The 18,644-nt window shown below is 37.8% G+C and overlaps 1 protein-coding gene across 1 annotated transcript in view; it reads left to right on the forward strand.

Moving 5' to 3' along the window:
* LPO (lactoperoxidase) overlaps window positions 1–18,644 on the forward strand; it is a 44,692-nt gene that overhangs the window by 16,418 nt on the left and 9,630 nt on the right. The window contains exons 5-10 of the mRNA XM_074261895.1: window positions 967–1,054; window positions 5,554–5,726; window positions 8,825–8,942; window positions 12,426–12,555; window positions 13,088–13,294; window positions 16,210–16,534. Coding sequence (XP_074117996.1) covers window positions 967–1,054; window positions 5,554–5,726; window positions 8,825–8,942; window positions 12,426–12,555; window positions 13,088–13,294; window positions 16,210–16,534 — 1,041 coding nt within the window. The remainder of the gene's footprint in view (window positions 1–966; window positions 1,055–5,553; window positions 5,727–8,824; window positions 8,943–12,425; window positions 12,556–13,087; window positions 13,295–16,209; window positions 16,535–18,644) is intronic.

An 18,644-nucleotide genomic window follows, 5' to 3' on the forward strand; every position in this document is an offset into this window, starting at 1 on the left:
AAAATGTTGTAGTGGAAAGAAAATTAGAAATTGAGTAGATGCCCATTAGTTGGGGAATGGCTGAATAAGTTATATTATATTAATGTAATGGAATATTATTTTTCTATAAGAAATGATGAGCAGGCTGATTTCAGAAAAGCTTGGAAAGACATGAATTGATGCTGAGTGGAGGGAGCTGAACATTGTACACAGTAATAATATTAAGAGATGATCAACTGTGATGGACGTGGCTGTTGTCAACAATATGGTGATTCAAGGCAATCCCAATAGATGTAGGATGGAAAATGCCAATTGCATCCAGAGAGAGAACTAATGGTGACTGAATGTGAATCAAAGCATATTTTTACCTTTTTTGTTGTTGTTTGTTGCTTTTTTTTTCTTTCTCGTGGTTTTTTTCCTTTTGATCTGTTTTTTTCTTTGTGCAGCATGACAAATATGGAAATACGTTTTTAAAATTCCACATATTTAACCTATATCATTTTGCTTGCCATCTTGGGGAAGAAGGGAGGTAAGGGAGGGAGAAAAATTTTTATAAAAATGAATGTTGAAAACTATCTGCCTACAATGTACCAAGTATTATACTTGATGCTTGAAAATATAAAAATAAAAACTCATGGACCTGACCCCACTACAGATCTTCAAGAAAGCTTTAACTAGCTCCTGGGCTGGTTTAGGCAATCTGGTGGTTTTGTGCTGGGGGGGGGAAAGGGGATAACCATATTTGTCTTGGTGTGGACACCCAACCAGCTTTGGCTCAACTGCAGCTCAAAAGTTATAAGTAACCCACCATCCTCAGCTTCCTTGGGTTCTCTTGCCTGGCTCCTCTGTTATTTTTAAACCCATAAATTCTCATTCATTCAGATTAATTCTGAATCTTACTGGTGGAAGTAAAAATGATAGAATTAAGTGCTGATTATAAAATCACAACTAATATTCTCTCTCTTTTCCTTATCACATCCTCTAAAGAAAATAGCAGCAAGGCAGAAGTCATCCATGAAGTTGTGAAGGAGGCCAAGAGCCAAGTTGATAAGGCCTTCCTGGCTGGCCGAAACAAGTAAGTGAACAGGAATGGGTGAGGGGGACAGCAAGTACTCTTCTTCATCATTTGACAGCATAAAGAGAATATATTAGCCTTGACTGTTCACTGAAGAGCAGTATAATACTCAATATTCAGTAAATTTATAGAATAGCTACCATATGCACCTCTAGAAGTTAGGAATCCAAAACTAAAAGTGAAATAGACCTTTCCCTCAAGGAACTTACATTCTATTGGCGTATACATAAACCAATATTCACAATTTTAGGAAGTAATTAGGGGAGAAACTAGCTGTTTGGGAAGGCTTGATCTTGAGTTGAGTCTTGAAGAAAGCCAGAGATTTCTAGAAGCAGAAATGAAGGAATGAATTCCAGGTATGGGAGAGGGAAAGGGGTGGGATACAGCCAATTCATTGATACAGACATAGGAGATGCAATGTTACGTGAGGAATAGTAAGAAGGCTAGTTTGACAGGACCATATGAAAGTGAACAACATGTAATAAGTCCGGAAAGATAGATTGGGGCTTCAAATGCTAGAGAAAAAAAGTTTGCATTTGCTCCTGGAGGTAATAAGAAGCTACTGTAATTTATTGAGTAGGAAGCACACAACCAGATTTCAGATCAGAACACATTAGTGTTTGACTGGCCAGGAAAAAGATAATAGTTAAAGAAAATCACTTTGACAGTTGTGGGCAGAAGGGATTAGACTGGGCAACATTAAAGAAAGTAGACTAACTGGGAGACTGTGATTGTAGTCAAATAAAGGTGATGAGGACCTTCACTAGGATGAATGGCTGTCAGAAGTAAGCATCACAAACACTGGCAAGTCTTCCAGGTTCCTTGAAAGGTCATCCAGTTTACAGTGATGTCAAGCTCAAATAGAAATGGGGCCACTAAACCATACATAAACATCCAAATATTGACTTAGTTCTTGAATATGTTTTCTGTTTTATTGCATTTTTGTTTGTTTTGTCAAATATTTCCCAATTGCATTTTAATCTGGCTCAGCCTGACCACCCTTGAATGTGAAGGGGATATTTGACATCCCTCTGCTCTAGGGCAGAATTATACCTATGAGAAGTGTATTGTGTTTTTCTGTTCTGTTTCTAAAACTCTCCAAGAAAAACATCTTTCTCAGAATCCTTCTGTACATTAGATTGATACCATACTTAAATACTCCTGGTTTTAAGGTTATCCCTATTTCATATAAGTCAGTTTTTGTGTATCAAGTGTTCCAGATGCGTGAATAAAGATGAACACAAGGTGGTGTATGTGATCTGGGGAAAATGAAAGGAAAGAGAGAAAATGTAGGAAATAGAATAAGCAAAGCATCAGTTTTCAGAAAGGATTCCTCTAGTTCAGAAGCATGAGATGGATTAGGGGCAGTGGTTGTACTTCCCATCCCATACCATTGTACTTCAAACTTACTTTCCTCATGTAGGATCAGACTGAAAAAAAAATAGAAACAAACAAACAAACAAACAAAAAAAAACCACCTCACCAGCCAGGAGAAAAAAATCTTTATCCTTAACCTTGTCATAAAGTTAATCAGCCAACATTTATTAAGCACTTAATATGTGCTAGGATCTATTCTAAGCACTTGTGACACAAAGAAAGGGAAAATGGTTTCAGAAAAATCTAGGAAAACTTGTATGGACTGATATCAAGTGAAGTGAGAAAAACCAGAAGGATAATTTATACAATAACAATCAACTCTGAAGTCTTGGGAACTCGGAACTTGGGAACATTGACATGATGACCAACCACTGTTCTAGAGGATTCATGATGGAATAGGTTTCCCACCTCTTGAGAAAAATATATTGATAGATTCAGCGTAAAGATTAAGATATGTTGTTTTTGGATGTGAACAATGCAGGTACTTGTTTTTCTGGGATACACGCGTTTGCCCCAGTTTATGAAGTGATAGTTGGGATGGAAAAGGAAAGAGAGAGGCAGAAGAGGATCTTCATTTAATTTTTTTCCCCAGATACAAGTCATGAAAACTTTTAGCATTCATGTTTATAAGATTTTGAATTCCAAATTTTTCTTTCTCCTTCCTTTCCCTCCCCTCTTCTGAAGATGTAATTTATAAACATATAAAATATATTTCTATATTAGTCACAGTTGTAAAAAAAAATCAAAAGAAAAAAACAAGAAAGAATAAAATAAGTGAAAAAATATGCTTCAATCTTCATTCAGAGTACATGAGTTCTTTATGTGATTATGGATAACATGTTCCTTCATGAGTCCTTTGTACTTGTCTTAGATCATTGTCTTGCTAAGCTGGTCATCAAATAATGTTACTGATGATGTATAAAAAGTTTTCCTGATTTCACTTTTCATCGGCTAGTACAAGTCTTTCCAGGTTTTTCTGAAATCTTCCTTTTCATCATTTCTTATTGTTCAATAATATTCTGTTACACTCATATACTATAACTTTATTCTTCAATTGATGAGTATCTCCTCATGTTCCAATATTTTGTCACCAGGAAAGGGGCTGCTATAAATATTTTTTGCACATGTAAGTCCTTTCCTCTTTTTTATAATTCCTTTGGGATACAGACGTAATAATAGTATTGCTGGGTAAAAAGTTAAGCACTGTTTGGTTCTCCATTAGGCACAGTGAGCACCTTCATTTTTAAAAAGATGAATTAATTTTTAACAAACAAAGAAAAGAAAAAACACAGTCCTTGCTGTTAAGGAACTCACATTGTAATGGGGAAGTCAACTATGCACTTATAGGGATATGCAGCATAGATGGCAGGTAATCCTAGAAGGAAGATCCTGGTTGGAGGGGGTGGGTGGTACTACAAAAAAAAATCTTGTAAAAAGTGGGTTTTGGGCTAAGTGTTGAAGGAAGACACTTTTATATATTTTGGAGTTTTAGCACAGTTGAATACCAGGCCAGGAGTCAGAAGATCTGAGTTCAAATCTGGTCTCAGATACTTACTAGCTATGTGATTTTGGACCTCAGTTTCCTCATCTGAAAAAGAAAAGGAAATGGCAAATCACTCCAGTATCTTTACCAAAGGTGTCACAAAGAATCAGATATGACTGAAAAAATTACTAAACAACAACAAAAAGAACCTTAAAGAGAAGTTTCAATATTGTTTTGCCATTAACATATTCTTGAGAACTTGTTGGTTGGGAGACAGGATGTGAATTTGAGTATAATCACTATAAGTCAGTCCTCCTGGCTGAGGGTTTTGGCTGCTGTTTTTAAAACTTAGGCAACAGGAGTCTGTAGATTTCTAATAGTATCCCTCCCATGTCATATATTCAGCAATCCACCAAGGAGTGTGTTTGTTAAGCACCTACTAGATGCCAGGCTTTGTGCTCATACAAAGTACAAAGGAGAAAACAATCCCTTTCCTACTGGCAAGGAGTTGACATTCTAGCAGGAAAAACACATGAGTATATAATAAATGTAAATAGCATAAATGTAAAGAGAATAAAAACAAATCTGTAATGTGGTTGAATACGTGGTAGCTTAGAAAACAAGGAACCAACAGATTAGTAAAAATCAGATGGGAGGAGGAAGATCTGCCTGAAAGCAAAAGGTGCTTCAGCTAGGTTTTTAAAAGGAAGAAAAGGACTCTGTGAAGTAGAGATAAATAAGAAGGGCATGAGGAATTACCAAACATGAGAAGTAAAGTGTCATGCATTAGGTAAGAGAGAAGGCCAGATGAACTGAGTTACAGAGTGAAGAATGGGGAATATCCCCTGAGTCTAGAAAGATAGGTTGGAATCAGACTGTATAAGACTTTAAAAGCTAAACATTTATTTAGTAACCTACTATGAATGGCCATGCACACAAAAATGTATCCTCTCCAAGATAAAGTGTTAGTTTTTCCCTAATGCTAGAATCAGAAACATAAGTTGGATCACTAAAGTATCTTTTTCACAACACTTTGTGTATGTCCTCTCTATTAGGGGACAGAAATTATACATCCCTATAATTTTATATTATAGTTGAGGAAACTAAAGCTTGGAGAGAAATGTTTCCTTGCCTAAGATCTCACAGAACATACCTAAAACAAATGTTTCTTTTTCTTCCTTCCTTAGTTCCTTCTTTCCTTCCTTCTTTTCTGTTTTCCTTTTCTTTCTTCAATCCTTTTTCATTCCTTCCTTTCTTTCTTCGGGCATTCATTCATTTATTTTCTCAATTGGGGTTAAGTCATTTGCTCAGGTTCACACAGCTAGTAAGTGTCAGGTGTCTTAGGCTGAATTTGAACTCAGGTCCTCTTGACTATGCTTACTTAAATACGCTCTGATATAAACTGCCAACTGATGCGTTTCATCGTGGCTCACCGAGATCACATTGATAGTTTATAAGGAAGGGAGTAAAGTTCCCAAAAAAGATCCAGGAGTACAGGAAACCAGATCTTGTGTAGCAAGCATCCATACAACAGCTTATAACCTTATCGATAATGAGTAGAGCAATCCCAGCTCCCTTGGGCAGGATGCCACTGGGGCTCTCCTCCTAATTGATGGTCAATCATCTTTTCTCTTTGTAGAGTGAAGATGGTCCCTGAGCACATTCCCACTCCCCTCCAGCTGTCCAAATTCTTCAAACAATCCACAGGCCAGACTCGGGAAGTCTTGCGCAAGGCCCAGGTATGGGAGGGATGCATCCAGCTTCTAGAAAAGAAAGAACACATGAACTTGGTGGCCAGTAATAATGTCACAGGTAAAGTAACCCCAAAGTCCCAAGATTCCGGGGAAGGGGAGGAAAAAAGGTAGGAGGGCTCTTCTTATAAATACAAAACCCCCCAAAGTATTCTTCCTATATTACCCACTCAACTAATATTTATTGAATGAATTAATAGAAATATACTTTTCCACATCACATTTCAGTTTCACCTTCTTAGAACCATAGGTTAAAAGCAGATGGACCCTTAGAATAACTGGGGCTCCAGATGGAATGGACCTCAGAAGTCATCTAGTTCAATCTCTACCCTTTTTTTTTACTGGTAAGAAGGAAGCTGAGGTTCAATCAGGGGACATGATTCCTTTAACACCATATGTCTGCTAATGCAGAAGGATCCATTATGGAGGACATTTCAATCTACTAGAGATAAAGATTGATAGAGATTAATTTGGATTGTTTTGTTGGAGGGGAGAGGCACCTTGGATAGAAAATTGGTTTCACAGTCAAGAAGGTCTGTGACATATACTACATGTGTGAATGTGGCCAAATCATTTAATATTTCAGCGTCCCTGACTCCTCCCTATGACATCATGTTACATTGCTAAAGGGAGTTTTCTAAACCAGTGAAATGATAGGCCTACTTCTTATCCTAATAAGTGAAATTTATTTTTTTCCAAAGAGGATCTGAGAGGATGATTCACCCAGAGAAAAGTACCCTATTTTCCCTTCAAAATGTCATAAAAATGCCATTAGAAGATAATTTCTTTGCTTTAACTGTGGGGAATCCATTGCCTGTAAATAACAGTTGGTGCTTTCTTTCCTCATTTTCTGCTTTTTCTAGTCTTTTGAATAAAGAAGGTAAATGATACAATGTAGGAATCATTTAATTTTTCTGAAGAATTAAATTTCAAACAGGACGTATTAGTCTATAAGAAAACCTTGAGATCTTCAGATACTGATAGCATTGATTATACATTTGCACTTTAAAATGTGGTATTTTTTTCCCACCATAGGCACCTTAAATGGTTAAGAAATTCATAGCTTTACATGTTTAATATGAATTGTTTACTATCTATGGGAGGAGGTGAGGGGAAGGGAGGGAGAAAATTTTGCAAGGTTGAATGTTGAAAACTATCTTTGCATATATTTTGAAAATGAAAAGCTATTATTTAAAAAAAAAGAAAAAGAAAAAAAAAGAAATTCATGGCTTTGATTAGACCTTTGTTAAATAAATAAAGTTTGATTTTAATACATGCTTAAATTTTTTTAAAAGACCAAATTGGAGGGAGAAAAAAGAGGTGGGTGTTTTTTTTTAGTTTTTATTTCACTTTGTTCGTTTTTTGTTTGTTTTTGCTTTATGACTAAATTGAAAGGTTAGGGATATTTTTAGAAAAAATACCCAGTAGATAAAAGATAGTCTGTCACTCAAAATCTTGGATTCTATTTTTAAAAAAATTTCTGAGCAATTCTGAAAGAGAAATGCATGGGTATGTGAGGGAGAACCCAGGTTGGCCATTTTTATAGAGTTTCAACCTCATAAGATTAGATTCATTGCTCTTTAGTTAGAAGAGTTTCAGAAGCCAACTAAACCAACCTTCTTCATTTTATAGATGAGGAGGGGAGGGTATATAGGACAAGAATTTATTAAAAATCCATTATATTGCTGGCACTGTGCTAAGTAAGCATTTTACAAATATTCTTTCATTTGGTACTCACAACAATCCTGAGCAATAGGTTCTATTATTATCCCCATTTACAGCTGAAGAAACTGAAGCAGACAGAAGTTAAGTTACTTGTCCAGAATCACACAGTTAGAAAGTGTCTGAGGTTAGATTGAGCTCAGATATGCCTACATCCAGCTCTTTATCTACTGTGGCACCTAGTGAGGAACAACTTTGAGTAAATTGTCTAAGATCATACAGGTAGAAAGCAAAAGTCTTCTGATTTCAGAGTTATGCTCCTTCCAATACATCATGCTTATTCCTCCTGTATTACCAACTTCCCTTGCCCTCCTTCATTGTTAATGCCAAGGAAAGACTTGGACAATATCAGAAAGGAAAAGGAACTAGCTTCCTGACTTCTTGCCTAGATTTCTTAGGCTATTGCTCTGTGGCTCTACAAAGCCATTCACCCAAGACCTTCCTTTCCCATATTCTCCTACCCATCCGTCATACTTCAAATCATCAATCTCTCATCCCCTGTACAGCCAACCTCAGGTAGGTGTTAAGAAAGAAATTATTTCATTCACAGTGAGGTATACTTAACTTCCCTGGTGGTCTGGAAGAGTGACTTGGTAACTCAAATCAATCTAGAGTTGATGGAACTTCGGGGCTTGTGACAAAGGTCTATGTGGAATAGATAGCTATCTGGAACCATCAACCCTGCCCTTCTTAAATCACTTGTCTTCTGGCAGCTAGGTGGCGCAGTGGATAGAGCACCAGCCTTGAAATCAGGAGGACACTTAACACTTCCTAGCTGTGTGACCCTGGGCAAGTCACTTAACCCCAGCCTCAAAAAAAAAAAAAAAATAAAATAAATTCACTTGTTTTCCACTGCCTATATGTGTGGAAGAAGATGGAGAAGACTTTCCAGGAAATCAGCAGGTCCCAGGAATGTTTCCTTTCCAGGAGAGTGTGCTAAAGCCAACTCAAACCAACTTGAGAGTTGAATGCTATAAATCAGGACTTGATTTCTTGTTTTGTTGGTTGTCTAGATTTAATAAAATGATGGAGAAACATTAATAACAGATTGAACTTAGACAAATTTCAGATATACTTTTTTCCCCTACATTGTGGGCTGTTAAACATTTATTAGCTTACACAGTATCCAAGTCAGACTGTATAATCAATCAGAATTGTAGACAATAGTCTATCAATACATTTAATTTATACTTTAACATATTTAACATGTATTGGTCAACTTGCCATCTAGGGGAAGGGGTGGGGGGGAAGGAAGGGAAAAGTTGGAACAAAAGGTTTTGCTATTATCAATGCTGAAAAATTACCCATGCATATATCTTGTAAATAAAAAGTTATAATAAAAAAAAGAAAAAATAGTCTAACAATACAATAATCCAACCTTAAAATATTAAGAGGGGCAAAATTTCAGAGCTCTGAAAGGGCTTTTTTCATTTACAGGCCCCAGCCTGGAACTGGTTATGCTTTCTAAGGAGGTGGGCTGTAACACGGTGATGCGACCAATGAAGTGTGACTGGAACAGCACATATAGGACCATTACTGGAGAATGCAACAACAGGTGAATGGGGATCCAGGGGAAAGGTGCTCCTTCCCAAAACAGAAAGATACCTATACTACCCTTCCTCATAACCCATTTACTTTCTATGATCTCTCCACCTTCCAGCCAGGTACCAGACTTTTTCCACTTTTCTCACCCAGAGTTGCTAGGGTAGAAAACTCTTATTGCATTATCCTAGGCAGCTAGATGACAATGGATAGAGTGCCAGGTCTGGAGTCAGGAAGGTCTGAGTAGAAATCTGACCTCAGATACTTACTAGTTGGATGACCCTAGACAAGTCACTTAACTCAGTTTACCTCAGTTTCCTCATCTGCAAAGTTAGTAGAAAAGGAAATGGCAAGCCAGTATAGTATCTCTGCCAAGAAAGCCCAAATGAGGTTACAAAGTCATTCACAATCCAATGACAAAATTGCATTATTCAAAGTATCTCCATAATGGCAAAAGCATTCCTAATTCCATTCTAAAATAATCCCAACTTAAAGGAAAATGATGCTCAAGGCTCCATTTTCCCATCCAGTGCCAATGATAATAATAACTGAGTTCGGCATGGTACTTTCATTTAGATTTTCTTATTTGATGCTCATAACAACTCTTGCAATTAGGGGGAAGGAAGGATGGATTATTTTTTTTTTTTGCCAAAGTAGGTGACACCATTTCTGCAGCTGAATCTATGAGTTTATTGCTCCAGGGAGCTCTATCAGTGCAGGTCACATGATCTCTGAACTTCTAAAACTCATTTTAGGAAGGTTCCTGGGACACTGAGGGGTTCATACATTGGCCACACTGACAAAGCCAATACGTATAAGAGACAAGACAGGAACCCAGTCTTCCTGGATTTTATGCCAGTTTTCTATCTATTACACTAGGCTAAATGCAAGCATTATTATCTCCTATATGGATGAAAAAACTGAGGCAGAGAGAGATCAAGCCATCATTCTAAATTCAGATCTATTGACACCAGATATCTTTCCACTGCATCTAATTGTAGGATAGGATAGGATATATGAGATGATGTTTATTTCTAACTTTTTTGAAATTAATAAGTATTTATTAAGATCCCTACTATGAGTTCAAATCCATCTTTAGACATTTGCCAGCAGTGTGACCCTAGGCAAGTTACTTAATTTCAATTGCAAGAAAAAAGAAAGGAAGGAAAGAAAAAAGGAAGATAGAGAAAGAAATAAGGAAGGAAGGAAGGAAGGAAGGAAGGAAGGAAGGAAGGAAGGAAGGAAGGAAGGAAGGAAGGAAGGAAGGAAGGAAGGAAGGAAGGAAGGAAGGAAGGAAAAAAGGAAAAAAGAAAGAAAGAAAAAGAAAAAAGAAGGAAGGGAAAAAAGAAAGTAAGAAGGGAGAAAAGTAGGGAGGGAGGAAGGAAGGAAGGAAAGAAAGGAAGGAAGGAAGGAAAGAAAGAATGAAAGAAATAAAGAAAGAAAAAGAAAGGAAGGGAAAGAATGGAAGAAAGAATGAAAGAAATAAAGAGAAAGAAAAGAAGGAAGGAAGGAAAGGAAAGAAGAAAGAAAAGAAAGAAAGAAAGAAAGAAAGAAAGAAAGAAAGAAAGAAAGAAAGAAAGAAAGAAAGAAAGAAAGAAAGAAAGAAAGAAAGAAAGAAAGAAAGGAAGGAAGGAAGGAAGGAAGGAAGGAAGGAAGGAAGGAAGGAAGGAAGGAAGGAAGGAAGGAAGGAAAGAAAGGAAGAAGGAAGGAAGGAAGGAAGGAAGGAAGGAAAGAAAGAAAGAAAGAAAGAAAGAAAGAAAGAAAGAAAGAAAGAAAAGAAAGAAAGAAAGAAAGAGAAAAGAGAAGAAGAAAGAAGAAAGAAAAGAAAGAAAGAAAGGAAAGAAAGAAAGAAAGAAAGAAAGAAAGAAGAAAGAAAGAAGAAAGAAAGAAAGAAAGAAGAAGAAAGAAAGAAAGAAAGAAAGAAAGGAAGGAAGGAAGGAAGGAAGGAAGGAAGGAAGGAAGGAAGGAAGGAAGGAAGGAAGGAAGGAAGGAAGGAAGAAAGAAAGAAAGAGAAAGGAAGGAAGGAAGAAAGGAAGAAAGGAAGAAAGAAGAAAAGAAAGAAGAAAGAAAGAAAGAAGAGGAGGAAGGAAGGGAGGAAGGAAGGAAGGAAGAGTAGAGGGACACTGATAGAACATTGGTTTTGGAATCAAGAAGAACTAAGTTCAAATACATCCTCAGATACTAGCTGTATGATCCTGAGCATAACTTAACCCCAAATGCCTCAAAAAACAAAAACAAAAACAAAACAAAACAAAAAAAACCTGCTTTTATTGTGGGTGCATCTGCTACCAGAATATATTGCCACACCATCACATCTTTGTAGAAACTCAACATGTGTTCCTCCAGCTGAAAAAAATTCACCTGTGGCCAACCATAGGCTCATATATCTAGAGTTGGCAGATGCCTTAGAAGTCATAAAATCCAACTCTTTTTTTTTTTTTTAATTGATGAGAAAGCTAAGATCCTGATAGCTTAATTAACTTGCGTAAAGTTACACAGGTAATAGTGACTATGACTCTATGTACCATTCTGTTTCCTCCAAAGTGAGATGTTATTATATTAGGCAATATTATATATTATGTGCTGGACAATTAATAGGTGTTTCTCTTTAGATAAAAAGAGGTCCCGTTTCACACAACTAGCAAACAGAGTTAGGACTTGGATTCTGAGTTATCCTCACAGTTAACAGTTCTCTTCAGTTAGAGTTCTCGTTGCTAAAACTTAAGTAGGACCATCAGAGCTGTATTCCAGGGCAGAAAATATAGAGGAAACCTACAGAACTATCTAGGGACCCACGCTTTCTGCCTTTCCTGGCCCACCCCTTGTGCTCACAATTCAGACATCACTTCTTCTCCCTGCAGTCAGGAAAACTGGCAGGTTCAGGCAGCATAGTGTAGTGGAAAGAATGCCAGTTTTGGAGACAAAGAACCTGAATTCAGATCTTTGCTTTACCACTTACCACAATATGCATTCGAATCTTTGCTTTACCACTTACCACTTGTGTGATCTTGGATAATCTATTTGATTTCTCTGGAACTATAAAAGGAGGAGTTCAAACTCGGTGGACTCAAAGGTTCCTTTTACTCTTGGTTTATGCTCCATGAATCTTGCCCTCAACTCTTCTGCTGCCCCTTATCCTATCTCCAGTATATTCTGTATCCTCTTCCTGAAGCAATTCTCCCTCCTTATAGCTACCCCCTCTCTCTCAGCCTCTTCCTTTCATGGTAGAGGCCAGCCCTTTAGTCATACAGAAACATTACACCATTTTATCCTCTCTGATGAACTACTTTCACCTGCTTTCCACAATAACTTGTGCTTCAGGCACAAGAAGTTCCATATATAACTGTGAATTGCTATTCCTAACAAGATCCTATTTTTAAAATGCCCCTTAAATTGCCACCCCCCACCTCCCCAACCCCCTCTACTGCATAACAGATCTATCTGAGGCTGTTAGGACCTGGATGAAGGTAGAACTCTGTTCTTTCCTCCATCTCAGAAAGGACTCAACCCTAGGCTCCTCAAATAGAGCATTGGCCCGATGGCTGCCGGCAGAATATGAAGATGGAATTTCTCTGCCTTACGGGTGGACTCCTGGGAAGAAAAGGAACGGCTTCCTTCTCCCGTTGGTAAGGAGGAGAATTCACTTTCACAGATGGAGAAAGAAGAAAAGAAAAAGAGATAGAACTGAATAGATGAGGAAGAGCTGGAAAAGGATGTTGAGATGGAGAAAATGATTGCCATTTAAACTTAATTCTTGGTAAATTTTTCTAAAGCTCCAGTAGGTGGAAGCAAAGACCGCAAGCTCTTCTCCAACTAAGTCAGGTAGAGGAAGCTGCCCAGCAAGGTACAGCTAGAATGCCCTATGTTCCACATGGCAGATTGTCTCTCCCTCCTATCCTGATCACTCTCACACTGGTCCTGAGCCCTGAATTTATTGTATGTTGTTTTCCTAGAGGTTCTGTCCATCTGCCTTGCTGAGGAGTTAGTACCCCCTCAGTTGCAGCCTTCCCCCCTCACCCAGAGCTGTTCATATCTTTGGCACATCGTGCACCACATGCCTGGTTCCAGAGCAGCCTCACTCCACAGTCCTTTCCTTCCTCCCCAAACCAGCTCATTCACTTCACTTCTATCATGTCCTCCCATCTTAACTCTTTCTAGGTCCGAGACGTGTCCAATCAGATAGCCAGCTATTTGAATGAGGATGATGATTCCGATCCATTCTGGTCATTGATCCTCATGCAATGGGGACAGTGGGTGGACCATGACTTGGACTTTGCTCCAGATACAGAGCTGATGGTTAGTGAGCACACCAAAGAGCAATGTGACGAACACTGCATCCAAGAAGACAACTGTTTCCCCATCATGGTAGGCTTTTTGTGGGATTACCTTCCCTTAGCTTTGACTTTGAATGCTTTTCCTTTCTTATGATAAAATGACCTTGGATAATATTGTTTCAGAGCCAGGAAAAGTGGAACATAGAGTACTAGGTTAGCAGAGTATGGACAAAGACTAGATCAGTATCCAAATAGAAATTTAAGCTTTTCCTAGTGGGTTTTATACTTTCAATTCTATTAATCTCTGCTTTGATTTTCAGAATTTCTAATTTGGTATTTAATTGGGGGCGTTAATTTGTTACTTTCCTAGTTTTTTTAATTGCATGCCCAATTCATTTATCTTCTTTTTCTCTATTTTATTCATGTAAGCATCTAGAGAGTCTTAGTGGGCTTTATTAAGAGAAGAGCAGGTGTGGGGAAGGAACAAACATGCAATAAAAGTAACAAATTCTGTAGCCATGTCAAGAATAAGGAATGGTAGTAATGCTATACTTTGCCACAGGAGTACCAGGCACTATGGTATAGGAAGGAAACTGATAAAAATGATGATATAATAATAATAACAATGATGATGATGATGATGACTTGCATTTATAGAACCCTTTATAACTTACCAATCTACATGTATTTCTCATTTGAGTATCATAATGCCTCTGTGAAGCAGGTGCTATTATTAACTTTGTTTCCTAAATGAGGGAATGGGGATTCACCAGGGCCATGTGATTAGATCTTGACTAGACACCACTAGTATCTAAGGCAGGACTTGAATCTAAGTCTTCCTGATTCTAAGTTATTACCCACAACACAGCCTCTGGTCATCAGCAAGGTGCTAGGAATTGGGCAACCAGAATGGAAAAGGGCTGTGGGGCTATGCCATATAAGCTGAAGGAACTCTAGAAGAGCAGACTCAAAAGGAAACCAAGGGCTGTCTTCATGGGGAAGAATTCTAGGTTTGGAGTCTAGAAGACCTGAGTTGAAATCCAATCTTAGACAATTACTAACTAGGCAAGACACTTCATTCCTATTTGCTTCATTTTCCTCAATTATAAAATGGACATAACAGCACCTACTTCCCAAGGTGGTTGTGAGGATCAAACAAGATAATATTTTTTTTATTTTTTTATGAGATAATATTTGTTTAAAAACATGCTTAGATTTTTATAGTATCTGGCATATAATAGGATCTTAGTTTTTTTTTTCCTTTCCTCCTTTACCTTCATGTATTTAAAGCAACTAGATAGCAGCAGGGAGGCCTGTGTTCAGATTGTGCCCCAGATACTTACTTGTGGGACCTGTGGGTCTTACCCTCTCTCTGTCTTAGTTTCCTTATCTTTAAAATGGGAATAATAATAGCATCTACCTTCCAAGACTGTTGTGAGGGTAACATAAGTATTTTGCAAACTTTAAAGTGTCTTTTAAATGCTACCTCTTATTATTTGAAAGACTGTCATTTTAAGAAGAACCTTGTTCAACTTGGATAGTGTAGCAATGGATAGAAGTTACAAAGAAGCAAAATTGTTGTTATTGTTATTCAGTCATATCTGTTTCTTCATGACTCCATTTTGAGTTTTCCTGGCAAAGACACTGGAGTGATTTGCCATTTCCTTCTCCAGTTCATTTTACTGATGAGGAAACTGAGGCACACTGAGTTAAATGACTTCCTCATGTACTTAATAAATATCTGAGGTCACTCAGGCCTTCCTGACTTCAGGCCTGGTGCTCTACCCACTAGCTACTCCAAATCAAGCAAAAGAAGGTTCAATATAAAGAAATGGTAACAAGTAAAGCTGCTCCCTAAAGGGGCAAGGGAGGTAGTATATTCTTCCCATCCCTGAGTCTCCATTAGACATCTTCAAGAAAAGATTGAATGACCCCTTTCTCTAGGTTGTTGTAATAGGAATTTCTTTGGAGGTATAGTTTGGACTAGAGCACTATTGAATTCCTTTTGATCCTGAAATACCGTGATTGCCAGTTCCCACCTCTGTGGAGTTTGCTAGCAGGGAAAGCATTTTAGCTGAGAATGGTGTCCCCTTTCCTTGTTTCCTTGTTTCTGCCAAATTCCCCCATCCTTTTCAGGGCTTCTCTTTTAGTCCAATCCCTCTGTCCTCTTACCTCTCTCCCACGGTGAACACAAATGTTCAGGGAAAGAATAACAGAACCACAAAAATAGCTTGATATTCACTCACTGGGTTCAAGCTTCTCACTTTATAGGTTAATGGAAGGGTTGGGTAACCCTATGTGACCCATCTCACACTGATCATTTGTCTAAAGTCACACAGCTAATAAGTAGAAGATCTAATACTTGAATTTTGGAATCTTTTGCCTTGAAAACCAAAGTTCTTTATATTTACCCACACTTTCCCTTTCCCCTATGAAAAATAACTCCTTTACATTAAAAATGGGAATCCCTGTGCCACAGGAATTATCAGTTGTCCCTGCATTTGTATACCTGGATTTTAGAATACTGATGTAATTTATGAACATTTTACAGATATCTTTTGTTTTAATGTCACTTTTATGTTTCAAGACCTCACCTCCCAAAGAGCCATCCTTTAGAATAAAGAACAAAAAGAAAGAAAAAGAGTTCAGAAAAAAAATTAATCAACACATCAACCAACTTCACCATTGTATATGTGGGACCACTAGTGTAAATTGTGGTCATTAGATTTTAGTAAACTTGATCTTAAAGATAAAATTCCTAAATGAGCTAAATCAGTCAATAAATCAATGACAAGTACTGTGCTATGCACTGTGAATACAAAGCAAAATTGACCTATAAGCTCAAGGAACCTTCTTTAGAGGGAGGTGACCATACAACTTGTATACAATATATACAAAATCCACATGATTTTATCATGTCTAACTCTGGAGATGAGGGCTGCTGACAGGGTGGGGTGGGCCCAGTCTTGCCAAAGCTGCTGAGGTATTTCCTGCTATTTGCATTAGTTCCCACCTGGCGATCCCAAGTTGAATAAACAAGGACTCTGTATGCCCTTCTTTCGGGCTGGTTTTGTCTGCCCTGCACATCCCTTCAAATCACTGACTCGAGAGCAAATCAATGCCCTGACTTCCTTCCTGGATGCTAGCATGGTCTATGGACCTGAACCACTCCTGGCGGAAAAACTCCGGAACACAAGCAGCCCCCTGGGTCTGATGGCAGTCAATGAGGAGTTCTCTGATAATGGACTGGCTTTCCTGCCCTTTGACAACAAGAACTCAAGTCCCTGTAAATTCATCAATGTTACTGCTGGGGTCCCTTGCTTCTTGGCTGGTAAGTCTTGTTGATATAGTGCCCATATTTTCCAAACCAAAAATTAGGGCCCCTTATCTGATAAAAGATAGAGACTTCTTGCAAAACTCCACTATAAGTGTATTTCTTTTCTTGAAATTGGGACTATCCTGGAAAATCTAGGACATATGGTCTGCTACACCTACTGAGAAGCAGAGAATGAGGGCCAAGAGAAAGGAGGGGGAGGACATTGTAAGGGGTAATGCAAGGACAAGAAATGGGGCAGTCTACCATCCAGAAAACAGACCAAGAAAATTCTTATGATGCCACAAGGCACTTTTTAGGAGGAGAAAAGCCCCCTACTGTTACCTTCTCACTTATATCCAGGGAAAATGGAAATAGGACAGATTAACCCACAGGCACTGGTCAAATGCCCATTTAGCCTTTGGAGTAGTCACAGAACTGGAGCAAGAAGGAAAATTAAGGTCTATCTATGAACCAGATCTTTCAAGGAAATTGGAACTATTAAATCCAACCCTCTATTTGCAAATGAGAAAACTGAAGTATAGAGAAATTAAGTATTTTGCCTAAGGTCTCATAGTTAATAAGTGTCTGAAGGAGGTCTTAATGATACCAGGTCTAATACCCTAACCATTATATCACACTACCTTTATGTATGTACATCACTAACTCTCAGTGCTATCAATAAGTGATAGATAAAGTCAACACCTGTCTTGAGAGTCACAGGGCCCCAGATAAAAACTGGGGAAGAGTCACAATGAGGGACTCTAGAAGAATATAGATCTCATAGCTAAAGAAAGCAGAAATGCGTTTTGATGTGTCCATGAGATAAGGGCCTGATTGAGGCAGGCTGAGCGACTTTCTGTGGATTACCTAGCAGGATATCTGGAATACCTACTACACAAGATGTCCCAGAATTAGAAAAGAAGAAGATGAGATAAGAAAGAAATTAATTCAGACCTTTATTGCCTCTAAGCTACACTCTTGTAGCCTTTTATATATATATATATATATATATATATATATATATATATATATAGTTTTTATTTACCAGATATATGCATGGGTAATTTTACAACATTAACAATTGCCAAACCTTTTGTTCTAATTTTTCCCCTCCTTCCCCCCCCTCCAGATGGCAGATTAACCAATGCATGTTAAATATGTCAAAGTATAAATTAAGTACAATATATGTATACATGTCCAAATAGTTGTTTTGCTGTACAAAAAGAATTGGACTTTGAGATAATGTGCAATTAGCCTGTGAAGGTAATAAAAAATGCAAGTGGACAAAAACAGAGGGATTGGGAATTCTATGTAGTTCATAGTCATCTCCTAGAATTCTTTCGCTGAGTGTAGCTGGTTCAATTCATTACTGTTCTATTGGAACTGATTTGGTTCATCTCATTGTTGAAGATATTCACTTCCATCAGAATACATCCTCATACAGTACTGTTGTTAAAGTATATAATGATCTCCTGGTTCTGCTCATTTCACTCAGCATCAGTTCATGTCTCTCCAGGCCTTTCTGAAATCATCCTGCTGGTCATTTCTTACAGAACAATAATATTCCATAACATTCATATACCACAGTTTATTCAGCCATTCTCCAATTGATGGGCATCCACTCAGTTTCCAGTTTCTGGCCATTGTAATAGCCTTTTAAAAGGTTCCTATGCTTTTAGTTTCTCCCCTTTCCAGTCTACTCGCCTCACAACTGCCTAAGCAATATTTCTAAAACAGATATGATCATATCACTCCTCTGATCAAAAAATGGTCTTTTAGAATTTCCTTTAGAATAAGTTACTAAATCCTACAAAATAAAACTACATCTTGATATGTAAAGTCCTTCATTATCTGGCTGCTAACAATCTTTATATTTCATAATCTTATTTCATGATATTCTCTCGTGTAACTCTCCTTTCCACTCACACTGGCCTATTAGACATTAGATATGTGAGAAATCATATCTGCACAAGTAGTGCCTATATCTGGAATCGTCTCCCCCTTTTCACCTCTGACTTTTAGAATCCCCTACTGTCCTAGAAGAATCAACTTCAGACACTTACTAGCTGTGTGAGCCTGGGCAAATTGTTTAATCTTGGTCTGCTTCGTTTCCTCAACTAGAAAA

Source organism: Sminthopsis crassicaudata, chromosome 4 (assembly GCF_048593235.1).
Source record: "Sminthopsis crassicaudata isolate SCR6 chromosome 4, ASM4859323v1, whole genome shotgun sequence".
NCBI lineage: Eukaryota > Metazoa > Chordata > Mammalia > Dasyuromorphia > Dasyuridae > Sminthopsis > Sminthopsis crassicaudata.